The following is a 22,154-nucleotide window of genomic DNA, read 5'->3' on the forward strand; positions in this document are numbered from 1 at the left end:
AATTTGGTCTCTGGCAGCCTTTCAAGGGAGATAAAGCTGGGTGCTTATCAGCATTAACCTGAAAAACTATGGCAGACATCTGTCCAGTGGTGGGTTTCAAAAAATTTTGGAACCTACTCTGTGGGTGAGGCCTCCTTTGTGGGAGTGGCTTGCTGGCCATGTGACCTGGTGGGAGTGGCTTGCTGGCCATTCTCTCTCTCTCTCTCTCTCTCCTTCCTTTTGTCTCTCTGTCCCTTTTTTCTTTTTTTCTTTCATCTCTCTCTCACTCTTTTTCTTCTTTCTTTCTTTTCTTTCTTTCTTCCTTTCTTTCTCTTTCTCTCTCTGTGTCAATCTGTCTGTGTGTGTGTGTGTGTCAGTGGTGGGTTTCAAAATTTTTTGGAACCTCTTCTGTAGGTGTGGCCTGCTTTCCGGGTCCACTGGTAGAACCTCTTCTAACCGGTTCGGTAGATTTGACGAACCGGTTCTACCGAATAGGTGCGAACTGGTAGGAACCCACCTCTGCATCTGTCGGACTCTTCCCAGACTGTTTGTGAATCATTACGGGCTGTGAATGACCATAATCCACAGCTGTTTAAATAAAAGAGGGGTTTTGGGACTAAGCATGTGATTTATGCTTTGTCAGGAAGCATAAATCACACGTATTCCTTGATTTGGGGAACTACACATTTCCTATTCTTAAATAACTATCACATGGAAATGTGCCGATTAATATCAATAATTATAAGAGTCACATATGTGTGCTTGGCGTAGAAAAGAACCCATGCCTCATGGAAACGAAAACTTTGTCATATAAGAAACGGAAAACAGAGAAACAGAGTGTGGGTTGCATGTTCCAAGTTCATTAGTGAAATGTCGAAATAGTATCCAACACACATGGCACTTGTATCAGAATAAGCCTCCTGGATTTGGTAACCTTAAACCAGATTTAATTTTATCTTTTATTTGATATAGTAGGGTTTCAACACTTCCTCTAAATTGAATTGCGAGAATAAATCATGTTAGAAGGCTCAGCTACACAGCTGCTGTATTTTTCCCTCCCTCTGATCGCAAAACTTTCACTTCCTAATCACATGTGCTAGGTTGATTTACATAGGGATATTTTACACGCACCGTGATGGTTATTGACGAGGCTTTGAAAAAAGGAAAATTCCACCCTCCGATGGAAAAAGCTGAAGTTGTTTCGTGAATTGCCAGGCGACAGGCCACACATTCTTGAAAGCTCTGCTGAGAATCAAGTCCTTCTTCTTTTGTCCTCGGCAAGTTATTTATTCTTTTTTTTTTCAAATGGAAAGCTGCAATTTCCTTTATGTGAACACCTTGGTGCAAGATTATCTGAAGTACATTTGTCAAGAGGCTCAACTCTCAGCAGCCCCAAACAGGGTGGCTGAAGTCCTCCGTAAAGCGGGATCGTCTGCTCAGAGAGAGGTAGAAGACAAGCTGAGACCTTACGTGGACTCACTGGAGATTCATTCGGTAGAAGGAGCCAGTCACGTTTTCAGCCAAGTGATGGAAAACGAATTTGTGGATGGCGAAATTAACTGGGGACGCATTCTGACAATATTCCTGTTCGGTGGCATCCTGGCCAAAAAACTCCAAGGACCGTTGGCAAAAGAAAACTTGAAACAGATCTCTTATTTCATCACAGACTATATCGTGAGCACCAAAGGAAAGTGGATCAGCGAGAATGGAGGATGGGTAAGTTTTCTCAGCCCGAGTTTGCCTTTTTATTGTTCAGACGCTAAGTTTGTGTTCCGACTCTTCACAACCAGATGGACCACAGCATGCAAGCCCTCCCCCACCCCGCTGTCTCTCTGAGTCTGTCCAAACTCAAACTGACATTATCCAACATCTCATCCTCTTCTCTTTTCGCCTTCGCTGTTTGCCCTTTAGCTTCATTAGTTTTTCACGCAGAACGCGAGACCAAAAGCTCACAGAACTTGATATCAATTTAATAGCTCATAATAATGCAACGCATTGATTTAACAATACTGAATTTTACTGCTGATCCCTCAGCTTCTAAGATACTGCATTGTTTGATTAAATCTTACCGTAAATCAGTAGTATTGTATCCAGTGGTGGGATTCAGCCAGTTCGCACCACTCCGGGAGAACCGGTTGTTAACCGGTCCTGAACAGTTTGGTGAACTGGTGTGGGAATCCCAGATTGTACCTTTATAATAAGGCTGGTAAATTAGCTAAAGACATCAAAACATCTTTAGTGGACATTTGCCAGAGCCTAAAGGTATTTCTTGGGAAAGATGCAGATAAAAAGGTGTTGGTAATTCATCTCGAATGTTTACCTTCCATTATCAGCACAGAGATGAAGAAACCTTATTCCAAACATACACCTTTGTGACCTAACTCATAAAAATGCAGCCATGTAACAAGGACCAGTTACTTCCAAACTGTCTATGTTGAATTATAACTCCCAGTTACTCCCTGCTGTGATATATAGCCTCTATCTTCCTTTCAAACATTCTCCAGCTATACCACTTACTATTCAATTGTAAATCTTCTATTGTAAACCTTCTATCACTCTTTTCTACCCTCCCTTTGACAAGATGTTGATTAAGGGTATATTGTAAACTTCTTTGATAAGATTAGTAGAGGATTGTGAATTCCTTTGTGTCATTTGTTATTTTCTTGATGTATGGCAATGTAAACTGACTTTTCTAATAAATATAGCACTCTGGAAAGACAGAGTAGCCATTTCATCCAGACGTTGCCTTACCGTGTCTCATTGGGAAAAACTGTCTAGGATTGGAATCGTGATTTGGCCCGCCGTATGAAGAGATCCTGCTTTCCTTAGCAGGGTAATCTCCTCATTTGGTGACCTCCGACGTGATCTACTTTCACAACGAAGCATCCGTCGAGGTGTGACGCAGAAAAGGGACTTCCAGTCTCTGGCGTGCCTAACAACTTCCAACGCTCACTCAGCGCAAATCCGTGAGTATGGGAGGAAATTTGTCTACAGGGCAGACGGCCCGCCTTAGGGGGACAGGTTGGTCTAAAGAGCAGAAGGCTCACCTTAAGGAGCTTAGACAGATTGTTATGGCTTATGAAATTATATTAAAGGAGAAAAGTGAATTTCCTACCAAAACAGGAATTCAGGAATTAATGAGATACATTTGGCAGAACTGCCCGTGCTATCCAACTTTTGGGTCTCTTAATATAGACATATGGGCGGAAATAGGCTCCTATTTGCACGAGGAGCCCAGGGCACTCCCAATTATATTAATAAATTGGAAAAAAGTTTTAACTGCCCTCTGTCTCCATCACGGAGACACAGTTACTTTTTCAAAAAAGCAGGCGGGTGAATCAACAACTTTAACACCAACCGCCCCTCCCAAATATGAGGATGTAACAATAAAAGCTGGAGGGAGAGTAGAAAGAGAAATCAAAAAGGAAATTTTGCAGCACACTCCTCCAGAAGAAGGGTCTAATATCCCTCAAAAATATGAAAAAGGAACAGCAGAGATTGTAGAGAAGGTAAAGCAGGAGATTACAACAGAGATTATAGAAAAAATAAAAGAGGAAATTATACAGCAAGCTCCTCAGGAAGAGAAATCTCAAATTTACTCAGTTTTAAATGATCAGTGTCCATATGGACCTCTCACCACAGGAATGGAGAAAGCAAGAAGTGGTGACAATGTGACATTAGAGGACTTAAAATTGTTAGCTGCTTTCCCCGTTGATTTTACAGGACGAAATCCTGTGCACACTCCCTTGCCACCTAGTGTTTTAAAAGATCTAAAATCAGCCATAACAACTTACGGCTTATTGTCTCCATATGTTCAAGGTTTATTTGCAAATGTAGCTGATAACTATGTTATGTTACCTATAGAATGGTATTCGATGGCAAAGGCAGTCCTTAGCATGACGCAAGCCATGCTTTGGAAATCCATTTTCCGAGAACAATGCATGGTGTTACACGGCACCAATGCCAATTTTCCTGTCGCACAACTGCAGGGATCAGGCAATTTTAAAACACAGGCTCAACAAATGGCCATCCCTAGGGATTCTTTAAAAGTGACCGGAAGAGCTGCAGTTTTTGCCTTTGGTCATCTAGATGACATGAAATCTGCAAGCACTTCTAATTTTATTTCTATCAGACAGGAAAATGGAGAGCCATATAGTACCTTTGTAGAGAGATTGCAGACTGTAATAAATAGAGAAATTGATAATGCTGTAGCCAGAAAGGAACTGATGATGAAGCTAGCATTTGAAAATGCTAATGAAGACTGTAAAAGGGTTTTAGAGCCGTTAAGAGGGGATTCAACAAAGAGGCTGGTAGACTATTTACGCAAAGCCTCAGTGGTAGGGTCTGCTACGTATCAGGCACAATTGATGGCCGATGCGTTTGTAATAAGTCAAAATAATCAAAAATCTAGAGGACCAAGGATGGGAAATTGTTTTAATTGTGGAAAGCCAGGTCATTTTAAAAATCAGTGCAGGGCCCCAGGGGGGGGGGCAGGAACACCCATTAAATATGAGGGGGCCAGACCTAAGACCCCTTGTCCCAAATGTGGGAAAAATGGCCATTGGGGAAGGGAGTGTAGGGGGAAAAACAGTCAGAAAGAAAGTGAAAATAGACAACAGTATTCGGGAAACTAAACAGCGGGCGTGACTCCAGCCCGCTAATCAAAGGAGCCACTTTTAACGTAAACTGTCCAGAATTTATTTCAAAAAATCATAAATCCATAGTTTCACTACCATCTGATAAACCTGAACCCATTGCTATCGTTACCTCCCCAAGAAAACCAGTGGATTTTGCAGAAAAAGATGCAATTGTGCAATCAGTAATAATTCAAGCTTCAGAAACAGTTGAAATGTTTACTCCTGGATTAGTATATTTTTTGCCATTAAATATGTCAGCAGCCCATTTTCCACCAGCAACCCCCTTAATTATGTACCCCCATAGGGACCTTATATCCCGTAAGATCCTAGCCTCACCCTTCCTGCTAGAAAGTACGGACATCTCTTCTCTAGCTTTGGCTTGCATCTGTGACAGCCCGCTCACAGTAAAGGGGGGGGAAAATGCTGCTATTGTTATCCCTGTCTCTTTAGAAGTTAATCCCTATGGATATAATCCTCTGAGGCATTGTGAAAAGGTGCCTTTGGGAGAATTGATTACTACACATGAAAATTACTTTACCACAGGAGTAAAAGCTCAAAAACCTTTTTTGACCATAATTCTTAATGGCATTCCCTTTTCTGGTATCTTAGACACGGGCGCTGACGTTTCAGTGATAAGCTCTGCTCAATGGCCCTCTTCTTGGCCCTTACAATCAACCGCTGCTGTTAAAGGAGTAGGTGGGGTCCAGTTGGCCCAGTCCAGTGCAGAGTGGTTAGAGGTCTCAATTCCAGGTTCAGCAAATAAGGCACGTATCCGCCCGGTTGTTTTAAAATTGCATGTTAATCTTTGGGGAAGGGATTTGCTTTCCCAATTTGGGGCAACCTTAACATTGGAATGAGATTGCCTCCATGTATGGAAAAAGCAGGATAATTTTCTGTCTAAAATTTCCTGCCCATTAAAAACTTGAGCTAATTTGTTTAAGTTGATTGTTAACTTAAGGATTTTTTCCCTTAAGGATTAGGCGTGATTGTAGTAACTAAAGAGATCTAGAGACTGTTGATTGCTTGCGTGCACCCCCCTGCCATATTTGGAAACCTCTTTATTAAATTCACACTTTGAATTCGAGGCTTCCTTTCTCCTTATATGCATTTCTTTGTCCCCCGTAGTCCTAGTCCGTAAAACTCCTCAGCATCAGAGCATTTCTCTTTAGAGAAAGTTTCTGCCTGCTTCCTAACCTGACTCACTGTCAGGAAAGGGGGGAGGAATAGCCTGGGGGCATTCTGCTTCTCACAACAGGCTGCTTCTTATCTTCCTTTTTATATTCAATGATCTCGTCTGCCTCTCTTCTATTACCCCCCACGATGTCCCTCTTACGATGTCTTTCTTAAGTTTTTTCTCATCCTGAGTACCTAAATTTTTTTCACAGATGTTTCATAGAGTAATTGATTTATGGGATTTGAATTGGAATGGAGAAAAATGTTTTTGTGCATGCATGAATGTGTACCTTCCCTAATTTAATAAATTGTACTGGGAATGTAGGATGTGGAAACCTGAGAGTTTTGCCTCTTTCACTTCTTATTCTTATTTTTTCCTTATTTTTGTGTAAATGTGTGCCTAAGTTTTTGTACACCCTCAAGGTAATAGCCAGTAAATGTTTTAAAAGTTTTATCCTTGCTTCTGCCGTGTGTTTAACTGATTTTCTGGGAGCTTTCTACCCCCAACAAAGCCTTTTCTGTGGGGGGAGGAAACGCAGTTAGGATTTAAACTGTTCTCTGAGTTTGTTTGTTTTTCTCCTCCCCCTGCTTGGAGCACGAGCCTCAAATTCTTTAGGGAAAAAGAGCCATGAGGATTTAAAGTGGCAATACATTCCCCAGGCTTAAAAGTTTCGTTTCATGAGGTGCATGTGGATAATTTTTTTCTCACACCTGGAGAGGAGTTGGGATTTTCTTTATTTTTTTATGAATGTTGGAAATGATGGTAATGGCTGCTTAGTAGGAAGGAAAAGGGATGTGTTGAAAAGCTGTTAATAGTTGGTTTTTACGAGGTAAAGCCTGACTGAATGGGAAGACCTAGGTAATTGGACTTGATTGCCTTGATGTGATGTCTGTTAAAAAACTTTTAGGTGCTTTTAATAATGTGTAAAATTGAATTGGATTGATGGTGATATGTTTGGCCAGCTGACTAAATAAATAAGTTCATTTGGGTTTGAAGCTGTGAAAGAGCAGTTAGGATTTAAACTGCTTTTTGAGTTTCCCCGGCTGCTTGGAGGAAGACTCATCAGCTTTTTAAGGGAAAGAGATTTAAAGATTTAAAGTGACAAAGTCTGAAAGGTGCTGTTTTGTGCTACGTGCCTGTGTAAGTGATCGTCTGTGTGAGTTTTTCCCCCCCTTTTCTCTTCCCCCTAAGCTGTTCTTTGGAAGGGAACAGGAGTAGCGGGGGGAGTGTGTATGCTAATGAATTTTTGAAACGGTGGTGATAGTTGCTGGGCTTGAAGAAAAAAGGGATTTTTGAATGTGAAATCAATTTGCACGGGCGTTTCAGTTGCAGTGCAGATGTGTATTGGTGGTAGAAGTTGGTATGAAGGTACTTGGGTTTCTTTTTTAAAGAAACAGCAAATTGCAAGGTTGTTTAAAGGTACGTGTGTGTGCTATTGTTTCCAGATTAATTGAGAGAGTGCAGAGTAGAGAAGGGGAGGGACCTGAGAAGTGTTAGAAAAGCAGAGTGTTTTTTCTGGATGAGTGTGTGTCCCAGAAAGGGATAAACTAACAAAGAAATCCAAAGACCTCTAATTGCTTGTAAATGGATCCCTTAATGAAGCTTACATTAAAGAATAGCACACCCATTTGGATTAATCAATGGCCACTTCCTATTGTTAAATTAGAAGCCTTAAAAGAAATTGTTCAACAGTTGTTATTAGATAAAAAGATAGAATTATCAAATAGCCCTTATAATACTCCTGTATTTTTAATAAAGAAGAAATCAGGAAGGTGGAGGATGCTTCAGGATTTAAGAAAGATAAATGAAGTGATAACTCCCATGGGACCTCTGCAATGTGGTTTACCCAATCCTAACATAATTCCTCAGAATTATGAATTAACAGTTATTGATTTAAAAGATGCTTTCTTCTCTATCCCTCTGCATAAAAAGGACAGAATATTATTCGCTTTCACTATTCCTGTTTTAAATTACAGTGAACCTACAATAAGATATCAGTGGAGAGTTTTACCTCAGGGAATGCTGAATAGCCCAACTCTTTGTCAATATTATATAAATAAAATTTTAAAACATTTTAGAGCCAAATATAGGGGTACTTTATTCTACCACTACATGGATGATATCTTATTGGCAACAGAAAAGAATGCACTAGATACACGCCCAGAAGTGGTAAAAGAAATTATGCAAGAACTTAATAATAAAGGTTTTAAAATTGCTTCAGAAAAAATTCAAACGATGCCACCGTATTTGTACTTAGGACACAAGATAATGACAACTTATGCCTCACCAGTAATTCCAAAATTGCCTGAAATGGATAAATGTAGTTTGGTGCAATTACAACAATACTTGGGTTCAATTAATTGGGCACGTTCTTACATGGGTTTAACCACAAGTCAGTTACAACCTTTATTTGCATTACTGGCAGGGAGGAAAGAGCCTGCTTCAATACTAACAATAGGGGAGAGAGAAAAACAGTGTATTCAGGTCATTGAAAGGGCCTTAGCAAAGAAGTGGGTAGATAGGATGATTTCACACGCTCCTCTTTCAGCAGCTATTTTCAATACTAAGAACTTGCCCACAGGATGTTTATTGCAAACACAACAACAAAGGGTTTTTATCATAGAATGGATACATTTATCAAACACCCAAGGAAGGACGGTTTCAACAAAACCTTTATTGTTATCCCAGATAATTATAAAGTTAAGAGAGAGAGCTCGAGCTGTGGTGGGGATGGATCCAGAAATTATTTATGTCCCATTCCCATTACCATGGTGGGAGAAGTATTTTCAAATATCAGATGCACTTCAATTGGCCTTAAGTGACTATTTAGGGACAATTAAATACCACCTTCCCACAGATTACAGGTTTTTGTTGCTGAATCAACAACACCTGCAATTGGCTTCGCTACAAAGTAAATTACCTATTAAAGGAGCAGTTACAGTTTTTGCTGATGGAACAAAAAATAGGGGAGCTTGTGTGTATCAGATCTCAGGACAGTGGATAACTTATCACACTGCCCCCCAGAGTTCAGCACAACGTTCTGAATTAGCTGCTTCCATTTTGGCCTTTGAGAAGCTTAAAGACCAAGAAATTAATTTAATTGTGGACTCTTTGTATGTTTATCAAGTAATTAATAATTTGTTTGATGCCTATCTTTCACCAGCATTAGATAAGCAATTATTAGATATGTTTTTACAGTTACAGCAATTAATAGTAGACAGAAAATTTCAATATTTTGTGGCTCATATCAGGAGTCATCAACCATTTCCTGGGATATTAACAGAAGGGAATGATTATGCAGATAAAGCTGCTAGGGAAAGTTTTGTTGGATTTGCAACCCCATGGGAAAGCCATGAATATTTTCATCAAAATGCAAAAGCCTTGATGAAGATGTTTGGAATTTCAAAAACAGAAGCTGTGGCGATTATCCAGCAATGCTCAACCTGCAGCAAGCAGGGAACAGCGATTCCCATGGGGGTAAACCCCCGAGGAATTAAACGATGTGAGATATGGCAAATGGACGTTACACAATACCCTCCCTTCGCACCCTGGAAATATATTCACGTCACAGTGGATACCTTTTCAGGTTTTATTTTTGCAACTCCACAGAGAGGGGAGACAGCGAAGCAGGTGATTAACCATTGTATACGTTCCTTTTCAGTCCTAGGAAATCCCTTGGAAATTAAGACAGACGACGGATCTGCGTATAGCAGTTCTGCTTTCGCTACCTTTTGCGATCAGTGGAAGATTATTCATAAGTTTGGCATTCCATACAATTCCCAAGGACAAGGAATAGTAGAAAGAGCAAATTTAACCTTAAAAATGATGCTTGAAAAGCAAAAAGATACCTTTAAGATAGGGCTGCCTGAAATTCAAAACCGTCTGAGTAAAGCTTTGTACACTCAGAATTTTTTAAATCTTACAGGCTCGCCTATAGCCTCCACAGCGGCAGAGAGGCATTTTCAGAATAGCAATAGTGTAGTCTCTCCCCGCCCTCTTGTTTATTACAGGCAATTACCAGACCCTCAGTGGAAAGGACCAGTGGAGCTCGTGACCTGGGGACGAGGTTACGCTGCCGTGCAACTTCCAGACAAGGTTTTGTGGGTTCCTGGAAGATGCGTGCGACCGTTCCATGAGAAAGCGGTAGGAACGGATAACACAAAGAATCCAGAAGCAAGCCTGTCTCTTCTGTTCCAAACGACAGACGACTAACCTGCTATTGCACTCAATGTGCTGGTTTTGCCTCTGTCCCTGCGAGGCCTGCTGTTGCTCTCACTGCATTTACTGTGTGCTTTGCACCCACTGCAAGATTCCGTGTGACATTGTGATAATTGAACAATATCTTGAGGAATATTTTTCCTACACCAATCCATCTCACACTGAACTTCGTATCACACCAACGGTGCAACAAGCTATTGACATTCCTTCTTATAACCATTATCACCAAGGATCTCTTGACCCCTCTTTTGATACCTAAGATGAAGATCCGCCCGGAACAAGTCATTGGCCATCCCTATGTCCCAAGGGTGCGACAACCCCGATGCCCATTTATCAGAGAACCTTTGCCTGGACAAGAAATGGGTTTTTGGGATTTCTGGGTTACTCCTATGTCTTTTAAGCATTTTATATTGCACCTTTTGGGTATGGTATTGGGGATGGGCATTTTACTCTTAATAGTTTGGGGAGCATGTAAATACGAACGTAAAACTAAGAAGGGAATAATAGGGGATATCCAAGAGATTCCTTTCCTACACAACCGCTCAAAAAGAGCAATGATTCCGTATTCTGCTAGGGAAAACTGCAATTCTCAAGGAATGTGTATTTACCCTCACAATACATATGGAGAAGCCAATACACAAGTTACTTTAACTTGTCATTTGAAAAATCCAGAAGCACCATGCTTGATTACATGGCGATTTTTGCCTGCAAAATACAAAAAGGCTTCCAGGTATGTGAGAGGTAATTCCCACCCGAAAGAGAATGGTTGTTTATCACAAATTAGAATAATCATCACAGAAAACTCTATAGGTTGGTATCAATGTATACAATATCAAAAAGGGTTACCTAATAAAATAATAAAAACAGAAGTAACTTCAAGGGTAAGTATAAAATTTCCCCCAGTTAGTGAATGGTTTTTAGCATTATTGAGTTATCAACAAGAGAGGGGAAGAGGTTTACATAGTCATTTACAAAAAAGAGAGATAAAAGAGGACATTTGCACAGCCTGTTTACAAAAAACCAAACAAGGCACAAGAATTTCTATGACCTTAATATATTATACTATGAAGCCTGAATGTAATGGAACTATAATACCACCATGCACACATAACAATACACAATACAATCAGTGCTATACACCAAATGGGATACAATGTTATGAACCAAAGGCGGTAGGACCTGTAACAAGTAGTATCTATGTTTATGGCTATAAAGGAGGATCTGGTTTAAAACATGAATTTCATACAGCACAAAGATTATTAGGGTACATAGCCCATAATGTTTCAAGGGGGATAGCACCTATTACTGTTTGTTTTGATACATGTTTAGCAATTGAAAAAGGGCAAGGAGGGGGATCCGCAGGGGTACTCTGTGGAGGACAGTCATGGGAACAATCATATATCAAAAATCGTAGATATTTATTTACTCGCTCAACGATTTCATCGTATGGAGGCTATACCCAACCAAGTGTGTATTGGTATACAAGTGGTTATGGACCTAATAATTTCAATCTTTCTGTTACTCCAACCACTACTAATTGTCGATCCCATCACTGTACCCCACTCTGCCTTTCCGCACAGATAGCAGGTACCTTGGGTACCCGATATTATCATTATGGTATTGGTATAGATAAAACAGGAAAGGATCCTTATGGATATATTATTATAAAGACTGAAGCAACAAGATTAACTAATCAACCTGTAAAGTTTTTCTGGAGTTATGAACAGGAAATTGCTAAACTTAATGATCTACCTACACCTCCACGAGCAAAAAATATGTTTATTAATTTGGCCCAGGAAGTTGCCACAGAACTTATGTTAAAAAATTGTTTTGTATGTGGAGGTACTACTATGGGAGACCGTTGGCCGTGGCACGTTCAGGAAGCAAATTATACGGAGATAGCACTATGGCAAGGGAATTTTACCTTTAATAATAACTTCAATGAAACCTGGCAAGTTACTTCCCATATAATAGGTCATATATGTTATACCAGAAATAAAAACAATCGGATCAAAAGAAACAAACCTATGGGATTTCTAAAATGTTCTAATGAATGGGAAAATAATACTTGGGTTTCACAAATTAATATGACCCAACCTGAAAACTCATTGCTGAAAGTGACTAAATTGCAAGGACTTTCAGATCCTGAAAATGATACTATTGTGTGGAATTCACCTGATGGGTTATACTGGATATGTGGTAACTTTGCCTATAATATGTTACCCGCGGGGTGGTATGGGTCATGCATCTTGGGGGCGATTCAACCCTCATTCTTCCTAATTCCTATAGAGAAAAAACAAAAATTGGGGGTCCCTGTATATGATACTCTTGGAAGACGTAAACGTTCAGTAAATCTCTCTAAAGGGATAAAGATAGGAAATTGGAAGGATGACGAATGGCCCCCAGAGAGAATTATTGCATATTATGATCCCGCCACGTGGGCACAAGATGGTTCATGGGGTTATAGAACCCCCATATATATGATTAATAGAATTATTAGATTACAAGCTGTATTAGAAATAATTACAAATGAAACTGCATTGGCGTTAACCAAACTTGCAAAAGAAAGTGTATTGTCAAGAACTTATATCATGCAAAATCGTTTAGCCTTAGACTATTTGCTTGCAGCCGAAGGCGGAGTTTGTGGAAAATTTAATCTTAGCAATTGTTGTATACAGATTGATGATTCTGGAATTGTAATAGAAAAAATTACTCGAACAATGATACAAACTGCGCATGTGCCAGTACAAACTTGGAAAGGCATGTTGGACACTGATGGATGGCTTGGAGGTATTTTTAACAATTGGAAACAAGGAATATTTTTCATTGGAATGATATTATTGGGACTAATCATGTTGCCTTGCATAATACCCTTGTTACGTTCCACTATACAAAGCATAGTTGAGGCTACGGTCCAGAAGCATGCTCTACTAGTGGCTGCCAACACATCAGAATTAATAATTCCTGGATATCCGATGAATGGGGAATTCATAAGAAAAAAGCTCCCCATGGCAAATTGATCCCTCTTTTTAAAAAAAATAAAAAAAGGGGAGATGTGGGAATCCCAGATTGTACCTTTATAATAAGGCTGGTAAATTAGCTAAAGACATCAAAACATCTTTAGTGGACATTTGCCAGAGCCTAAAGGTATTTCTTGGGAAAGATGCAGATAAAAAGGTGTTGGTAATTCATCTCGAATGTTTACCTTCCATTATCAGCACAGAGATGAAGAAACCTTATTCCAAACATACACCTTTGTGACCTAACTCATAAAAATGCAGCCATGTAACAAGGACCAGTTACTTCCAAACTGTCTATGTTGAATTATAACTCCCAGTTACTCCCTGCTGTGATATATAGCCTCTATCTTCCTTTCAAACATTCTCCAGCTATACCACTTACTATTCAATTGTAAATCTTCTATTGTAAACCTTCTATCACTCTTTTCTACCCTCCCTTTGACAAGATGTTGATTAAGGGTATATTGTAAACTTCTTTGATAAGATTAGTAGAGGATTGTGAATTCCTTTGTGTCATTTGTTATTTTCTTGATGTATGGCAATGTAAACTGACTTTTCTAATAAATATAGCACTCTGGAAAGACAGAGTAGCCATTTCATCCAGACGTTGCCTTACCGTGTCTCATTGGGAAAAACTGTCTAGGATTGGAATCGTGATTTGGCCCGCCGTATGAAGAGATCCTGCTTTCCTTAGCAGGGTAATCTCCTCAAACTGGTTGTTGGGAGAAATCATTAGGGCAGAGAACCGGTTGTTAAATTATTTGAATCCCACCTCTGATTGTATCCATAAATAAACGCCGAATAAATATAAAAGACATCTGTAAATCTACTTGCATGTTGAAATGGAAAACTCTCATTAGTGACTAGGGCTTTGAATGAATATCTTAGTAAATACTGCCTTTATAAAGTACAACTCGATAGTACAGCCCAATAGAATCCTATCAAACATTCAACGAGTTTATTACTATGCAATAGGGGTAACATTATTCCTAAAAATCAGAAAAATTCAACAGTGTGGTAATAATACTGCAGAACTCAGTGGAATTTTTTTCTGAGTGGGTAATTGGCATTTATTACTAATTCTCTCTCTCTCCTCCCCCCTCTCTCACACACACACCTTGTTTATTTTAGTTTATTTAATAGACTCCTGCAGGCCGCTAAAAGGCAACAAGTTACATATTAAATCAAACTCTGGCTTGTCTTTGAGGTTTTATGTTTGCTAATTATTTGCCTTGAAACACAGCAAAAGAAACTGGCCATAGCAGAAGAAAGAAGACACACGATAGCATATTCCCCTTCCTCATCGGAACAGGAACTTGCAAAATGCCTGTTGTTGTTTTTTTTTTCCGTGTTCCTAAGAAACGTGGCAAAAGGGTGTGATATTGGCAACCTATAATGCAATCCTGAAAATATTGATTCTCAATTAACTGCAGGCTTGCTGGGATCTTTCAGACAGGAGCCTCTCCCCCCCCCCCCATCATTTCAGGGACACTCTCAGTAGTCAAGGAAAAGAAAAATGATCCTGCATTTAAGAAATCAGAATTCCCCATCGATGAATCAAATAGAAAAAGGCTCCTCGCAGCTGTATTCTCTGCAAATCTAAGATGACTTTTTCACTTTGATGTTTGGGGGAAAACCCTAGTCTTCCTTTCAGGGAATTATAACAATTCTCAATTTCTGTATATGACGGGTTCCCTATTCATCTTGATCTGCAGTGTGATTTCTGGTGGGTGTAACCGAGAGCCACATTTGTATCATCTACAGCATATGATGTTTCCCCCTTGGAGTTTCCATTTAATTTCTGCAAAATAGAAATGGCAACTGAGGGCAAATTCCTCCCAACTCATTTGAGCCCAACTAATAAATTGCACCTCGTTCATGGCGGTCAGCTTGGCTTCAGACAATGTACTGAGGCAAAATAATAACCCAAAAGAACCGGGCTTCTGTTATACTATTAAGCTCCAAATAAGACTTAATGGCATTCAATACTAACAAAATTTAACGTGCAATGTGACATCACTTTGCTCTTTGGTTGATCTGGACAGTGTATTGTGTGAACAGTATGCCAAAAATGCCAATGCAATCCTAGGCTGTGACCACACTTGGAATATTCCATCTACCTCTGGCCACCACAGTATAAAAAAGACGTTGAGACCCTGGAAAGAGTGCAGAGAAGAGCAACAAAGATGATTGGGGGCCAGGAAGTGGGTATGTCTAATCTGATGAAAAGAAGGACATGGGGAGACATGATAGCAGTCTTCCAATATCTGAGGGGCTTCTACAAAGAAGAGGGAGTCAAGCTATTCTCCAAAGCACCTGAGGGTAGGACAAGAAGCAATGGGTGGAAACTATTCAAGGAGAGAAGCAACCTAGAACTAAGGAGAAATTTTCTTCCTTAGTGAGAATGATCAATCAATGGAATGGCTTGTCTTCAGATGTTGTGGGTGCTTCATCACTGGGGAGATTGGAAAGGCACTTGTCTGAAAGGGTACAGGGTCTTCTGCTCCAGCAGGGGTTTGGACTAGAAGATCTCCAAGGTCCCTTCCAAGTCTTGTTCTATGTTCTTGGAACACAGGCAGTTGTCTTTTTGTTCTGATTCTGCCAGCAGCTTCTATGACCCTGTTTCATATTCTTCTTGCTGGAGTAAAAGTCTTGGAATTATCTGAGGGAAACCTTAAGACATAATTATGCATATATAGCTGTGGTGCATGTACGCATTTTTTAAAAAATTGCAAGCTTGCTGGTGGTTTTTTATTTTTTACTTGTTCCATTACATTTCCGTTCACTCTTGATGGCAGTGTCCTACCTCCAAATCCACCAGATGGCAGCAATAAATCTCCAAAATCAAAATAAAACACTGCAATTTTGTTAAAACATTGGCATGATCAACATGCAACAAACATGGGCTTGAACCCTTGTGAAAAGAGATCTCATCGGATAAGGCTCATTTTTACAGTTCATTTGAAATATTTAAGGGATGCGGTGGCTCAGTGGCCAAGAAGCTGAGCTTGTCAATTAGAAGATCAGCAATTTGGCGGTTCGAATCCCTCGTAACAGAGTGAGCTCCCATTACTTGTCCCAGCATCTGCCAACCTAGCAGTTCGAAAGCATGTAAAAATGCAAGTAGACAAATACGCACCATCTTTGGTGGGAAGGTAACAGCGTTCCGTGCGCCTTCAGCATTTAGTCATGCCGGCCACATACCACAGCGACATCTTCGGACAGCACTGGCTCTTCGGCTTTGAAACGGAGATGAGCACCGCCCCCTAGAGTCAGGAACGACTAGCACATATGTACAAGGGGAACCTTTACCTTTACCGTGAAATATTTAAAGTTATTATTTTCACAGGAAGTTTGGCCCCAGCGCCATAGCCCAAGACATAAGATACTTAGCAAGCAGATCCAAATGTTGTGTGATTTGCAAGCCACAACAGCTGGTTCACACAAGCACTAGGTGAAGGCCAAGTGTGGTTTTATGCACTACGAACAACTGTGTCACATTATTTATTTATATCCCACCTTTATTTTTTGAACAAATAACTCAAGGCAGCGAACATATCCAATACTTTTGAGTGCTCCCAGGATAATCAACCAGACTTTAATTCCCCTCCTCCCCGAAAATGGGGAAGGGTATTTATTCATTGCAAATTATGTATAATGTATTTTTATTTTATTTATTTTTGTCCCTTTATTAAGTGTTATAAATTACTCAAGGTGATGAACATACCTGATACAGGTAGTCCATGACTTACGGCCACAATTGAGCCCAAAATTTCTGTTGTTAAGTGAGATATTTGTTAGCTGGGCTTTGCCCCATTTTACGACTGTCCTTACCACAATTGTTAAGCGGATCACTGCGGTGGATAAGTCAGTGGCATGGTTGTTAAGTGAATTTGGTTTCCCCATTCACTTGGCTTGTCAGGTCGCAAAAGATGATCACATGACCTCAGGGCACAGCAACGGTCGTAAGTATGAACCAGTTGCCAAAGCGCCTGAATTTTGATCACATGATCATGGGGACACTGCAAAAAACGGTCATTAATCACACTTCTTCAGTGCCGTTGTAACTTGGAACGGTCACTAACTGGATTGTTGTTGAGGACTACCTGTACTCCTTCCTCCTCCTATTTTACCCACAGCGGCCCTGTGAGGTGGGCTGGGCTGAGAGAAAGGGACTTGCTCAAAGTCACCGGAGTTGGCTTTCATGCCTAAGGCAGGACTAGAACTTCTGTGATTGGCTCAAAGTCACCCAGAGAGCTTTTATGCCTAATTAGAATTTACCACCTCCTGTTGTGGCCCACCAGCAGCCAGAGGAGATGGCAGCAGATTCGGACAGTGGGGAAGTTGGTGAGGGACATGGGCCAGTCCTGGAGTCTGGGGAAGGCTCTGATGAGGGCTCTGTGTCGGAGGCAGAGAGGGAGCCAGAGCCGTATGCCAGTTATCAGCTGCCTTCAGAGTCAGACATCAGTGAGGCAGACAAACAGCTGGAGCCTGTTCCCAGTGTGCGCATGCACAGAGTTGCCAGACAAAGGAACAGCTAAAGAACAGGGGTCGACTTGGGAGTAAGGCCGCAGGTGGACGGTGAATGGCCCCTCCCAGAAGACATAAAAGAGGAGCGAAAGGGGAGTGGAGTTTGCAGGAGACAATTAGTTTGCTTCATTGGTTCATGACTCTCCAAGACTCCTTGCCAAGTTTTGCAGATATCGTCCTGGCAGCTCTCCAAGCCAGATAAGGTCTGTGACTGTAAATCCTCCCTTGAAAGACTTTACTGGATGTGAATGAGCAGAATTCACAGCAAATTAATAAAAGGTTTTTTTATTTTTGCTGGGACAAAGAGTTTGCTTCATGCTTTTGGGTAGCCTCGGTCAGAACACTTCCTGGTTTCTGGCCAGGTGCCTTTAGACAAAAGTGATTCTCATCATTTTCTTCTCTTTGCTTGCAGGAGAACGGCTTCATAACAAAATTTGAGGATAGAGGCTCCTGGGTATCCTTATCCACTTTGAAGACAAAGATCTTGGCTGTTTTTTCCATCTTCAATCAATATCACTCATAAACCTGGTCAATGCTTTTCTTGAGGATGTTACACTGGGATGACTTCCAGAAACATTTCCCTCTTAGTAGAAGACTGAGAAGGGAAAGGGGAAAGAATATTATATTTCAAACTTTATTTATATGTTATTTATTATATATATATATATACATATATATATTTCTTTGGGGGAAATGTTTGCAGATATTAGTGTGCAGTAAAATAAATGGTTTAGCTGCTCAGCATAGAAATTATTTCTATCTCATCAAGAGTACTGCTCAAGATTTCTGAGAATGCTGGGGCTACTCCAGGGGGAACCATGACCCAGGTTGCATAGTGCAGTGTATAGCAATAGCAGTTAGACTTATATACCGCTTCATAGGGCTTTCAGCCCTCTCTAAACGGTTTACAGAGTCAGCATATTGCCCCCAACAACAATCCGGGTCCTCATTTTACCCACCTCGGAAGGATGGAAGGCTGAGTCAACCCTGAGCTGGTGAGATTTGAACAGCCAAACTGCAGACAGCTGAAGTAGCCTGCAGTGCTGCATTTAACCACTGCGCCACCTCGGCTCAGTGTATGTCAGTGTGTTGCACAGAAGTAGTCAGAGAAGGCTCATCCTTTCCTGCAGACTGGCTCTCTGCTTCGTGACAGCCTGGATAAGAAAATAATCATATGTGGCTTGCATAGAGAAGATGATTAAGGGCCAGGAGGCCAAAACATATGAAGAACGGTTGCAGGAATTGGGTTCAGCTCATCTAGAGAAAAGAAAGATCTACTGCATCCAGTTTTGGTTGCCACGATGTAAAAAAGACGTCGAGACTCTAGAAGGAGTGCAGAGAAGAGCAAACGAAGATGATTAGTGGACTGGAGACTAAAACATATGAAGAACGGTTGCAGGAATTGGGTAGGTCTAGTTTAATGAAAAGGAGGGGAGACACAATAGCAGTCTTCCAATATCTCAGAGGATACCACAAAGAAGAGGGAGTCAAGCTATTCTCCAAAGCACCTGAAGGCAGGACAAGAAGCAATGGGTGGAAACTAATCAAGGAGGAAAGCAACTTACAACTAAGGAGAAATTTCCTGACATTTAGAACAATTAATCAGTGGAACAACTTGCCTCCAGAAGTTGTGAATGCTCCAATGATGGAGGTTTTCAAGGGGATGTTGGATAACCATTTGTCTGAAGTGGTGTAGGGTTTCCTGCCTGAGCAGGGGGTTGGACTAGAAGACCTCCAAGGTCCCTTCCAACTGTGTTATTCTACTCTAAGGAGTAGGGGTGACATGATAGCAGTGTTCCAATATCTGAGAGGCTGCCACAAAGAAGAAGGGGGTCAACCAGTGATGGTATTCTAAAGTTTGGATCAGATCACCCAAACTGGTAACAGAAATCGTGGGTGGCCCAGCCCATTCAGCCCGGCTCTACAGCATCTCATTTAAGGCCTTTTGCCAAATGCCCATGCGCGGAAGGTTGTGCCCATGCACGGAGGTGGCACGTATAAGTGAAGCAAGTGTGCTTGTGCATTCACATTTGTCAATCGGTAGGAAGGTAGGAGAGTCCCACTCCTGGGGTCAACCTGTTCTCCAAAGCACCCGAAGGCAAGACAATGCATGGAAATTAAGGAGAGAACCAACCTAGAACTAAGGAGAAATTTCCTAACAGAGAGAACAGAAGTTGTGGGTGCTCCATCACTGAAGGCTTTAGAAGAAGAGACTGGACAGCCACTTGTCTGAATTGATCTAGTAGGGTCTCCTGCTTGAGCAGGGGGTTGGACTAGAAGACCTCCAAGATCTCTTCCAACTCTTATTATTCTGTATTCTGAGCTCACCTAATGTGCCCGTATGTGAGAAAGGCCTTGAGAGATAGTTGAAGAAATGCTGTTTCGGGAAAGGACCGATAAGAAGATACTATTCTTTCAGGCCTGCAAGATTCTCTTAATGCAGCCTTACAATGAAGTAGAATTAGCTCATCTAATCGTGCTTTCTGTCTGGTCTACCTTAAAAGGCTGGCATCAATATTGCAAGTCTGAAATTGCAAATCTCCCGCCGTCTCCTATACAGCATGGGAAGCTAAGAGGCTTTTGAGCCTCTTTCTCCATCCATTAGGCAGCTAAGGGCTAAGTCCTTTGTTTTCTGATTATTCCCTAGGAAGCAGTTCCTCACCCTGACTCTCAAGGTCTTTCTCACATACCATTACACCTGACAGGGTAAATCATTATTTCTTTAGCCACAAAAGAAGTCATAAAGCACCAAGGCTTGACTCACAGGACATGACAAAGTACCAGCCAACCAATATTACAACGTAAGTGTGTGGCTTAGACCCAGCTGCATTCAACCACAGCTCCTCCAATCTTCACCATGTGGACTATAGAGGCATTATACTCGTTAATGGAAGCCAACCCTACTCTTAAACATTGTTTGGGCCTACAGAGACAAGGCTATTGCTTGCTTAATTGTGGCTAACTAAATGCATAATCTTGAATGAAATCATGAGGCGGCAATAATCTGGTTCAGTAAACAGGGACGCAGAGTACAACCGAACTGATTTTATAGAACTAGAAGCTAGGGCTGAGCGAATCTCATTTCCATTGTCTAGGAGTCTCTTTTGGTCATCTTCCAGGACATTATACAAAACTCTACATTCTACACGTGGAACATTCTGTATTTTTCTCTGAACAGGGCACTCTGGCTGTTTCTGAAAATTTAAAGTAAATCTCCCAGAACAGCAAGTTGGTTGCTGTGTTTCAGATGAGAACAGTCTGATCCCCGAGCAATTGGACCACCCTGTTCCAGAGGGGAAAATGGAATGTTTTGGGAGAAATGGTATGTTCCATGCCTCAAAGTTTGCGCCTCCTTCTCCAACCTTTTTTTACACAATCATTTTACCCACCACCTCCGTACCACTCTCCCCCAAATTTTATATATAAGAAAGGATTTTTCAAAATGGCCACCAGATCATTAGTATTCCTAATACAGTATTAAATTAACACGCTCTGATGCTAAGGAGTTAGATGTTCTACTCCCCCTCCCCACCTGAAAGGAACTCTGTTCCAACTGCCAGTTGCCTTATATTAACACGCTCTGATGCTACCCCTTCGCTAGACTCATTCGGCTTGTGGGCTGGGGGTTTAGACATTCTACTCCCCCTCCCCACCTGAAAAGAGCTCTGTTCCAACTGCCAGTTGTCTTAGATTAACACGCTCTGATGTTAAAGATTTACACATTCTACATTAAGTTTCAAGTGTTAAGTATAAAGCCCACACATAGTTTCATAGCGAAGAACGAATATCCAGCTAGCCTTATATATCCCCTCCAGCTGTGAAAAGGTTGACCACTCTACCATAAACTATGGCTTACAATTTGCAAAGGATGCGTCGAAATCTACAAAATCGGCACTCCGGTACAAATTAAGTGGCATCGCCTACAATCGGCTAGGAAGGGAGATCATGTTATCAGTAGGTTTGATGGTTATCAGCCCAGAAAATGCAGCGAGATGCCTTCCGCCCACAGTGAAAGCTGCAGAAAAGGGACGCACCAACTGAACAGTTTGTTCCATGCACAGAATAATTCTTGCAGGAAACGCATCACCTTTGAATTTTTTTCTTTTCTTTCTTTTTCTTTCATTCTTCACCTTTAGAATCGCATGTGTGTGCGCTGTTTTGCAATCTAGAGGGTTGTCCGAAGGAGGGCTTCAACAGATGTCAGCTTAATAAATACAGGTAGTCCTCAAGCTATGACCACAATTGAGCCCAATTGAGCTCGGCAACCGTCATAAGTATGAACCACTTGCCGAGCCTCTGGATCAGGTGACCACAGGGATGCTACAATGGTCGTTAAGTGTGAAAAACTGTCGTCAGTCACTTTTTACAGCGCCGTAATTTTGAATGGGCCCTAAATGAACTGTTGTAATTCGAGGACTACCTGTAGCCCTTTTTGTAAAATAAAAAATAAAAAAATAGAATAAGATAAAATAAATAATAAAATAGAATAAAATAAAATAATAGAATAGAATAGAATAATAAAAACTATAATAAAATAGAATAGAAAAATAAAATAGAATAATAAAAAAGAATAGAATAGAATAATATAATAAAAGA

At 40.8% G+C, this 22,154-nt stretch overlaps 1 protein-coding gene across 1 annotated transcript; it reads left to right on the forward strand.

The window, feature by feature from the left end:
• Positions 1-1,167: 1,167 nt before the first annotated feature.
• On the forward strand, positions 1,168-18,299 carry BCL2A1 (BCL2 related protein A1). Its single transcript, XM_087704282.1, has 2 exons — positions 1,168-1,695; positions 17,971-18,299. The coding sequence occupies exons 1-2, from the start codon at positions 1,285-1,287 to the stop codon at positions 18,079-18,081; spliced, it is 522 nt and encodes a 173-aa protein (XP_087560408.1). The 5' UTR covers positions 1,168-1,284; the 3' UTR covers positions 18,082-18,299.
• The last annotated feature ends 3,855 nt before the right edge of the window (positions 18,300-22,154 follow it).

This window comes from Thamnophis sirtalis, unplaced genomic scaffold (genome assembly GCF_051295495.1).
Source record: "Thamnophis sirtalis isolate CommonGarterSnake01/CBP01778 unplaced genomic scaffold, rThaSir2_p1.2 scaffold_2, whole genome shotgun sequence".
Lineage (NCBI taxonomy): Eukaryota > Metazoa > Chordata > Lepidosauria > Squamata > Natricidae > Thamnophis > Thamnophis sirtalis.

Excerpts from the sequence above, each read along its gene's own strand:
- BCL2A1 (XM_087704282.1), top strand. The coding sequence starts at position 1,285 with ATGGAAAGCTGCAATTTCCTTTATGTGAACACCTTGGTGCAAGATTAT. Across the intron at positions 1,696-17,970 it reads TCAGCGAGAATGGAGGATGG|GAGAACGGCTTCATAACAAA; the intron begins GTAAGTTTTCTC and ends CTTTGCTTGCAG.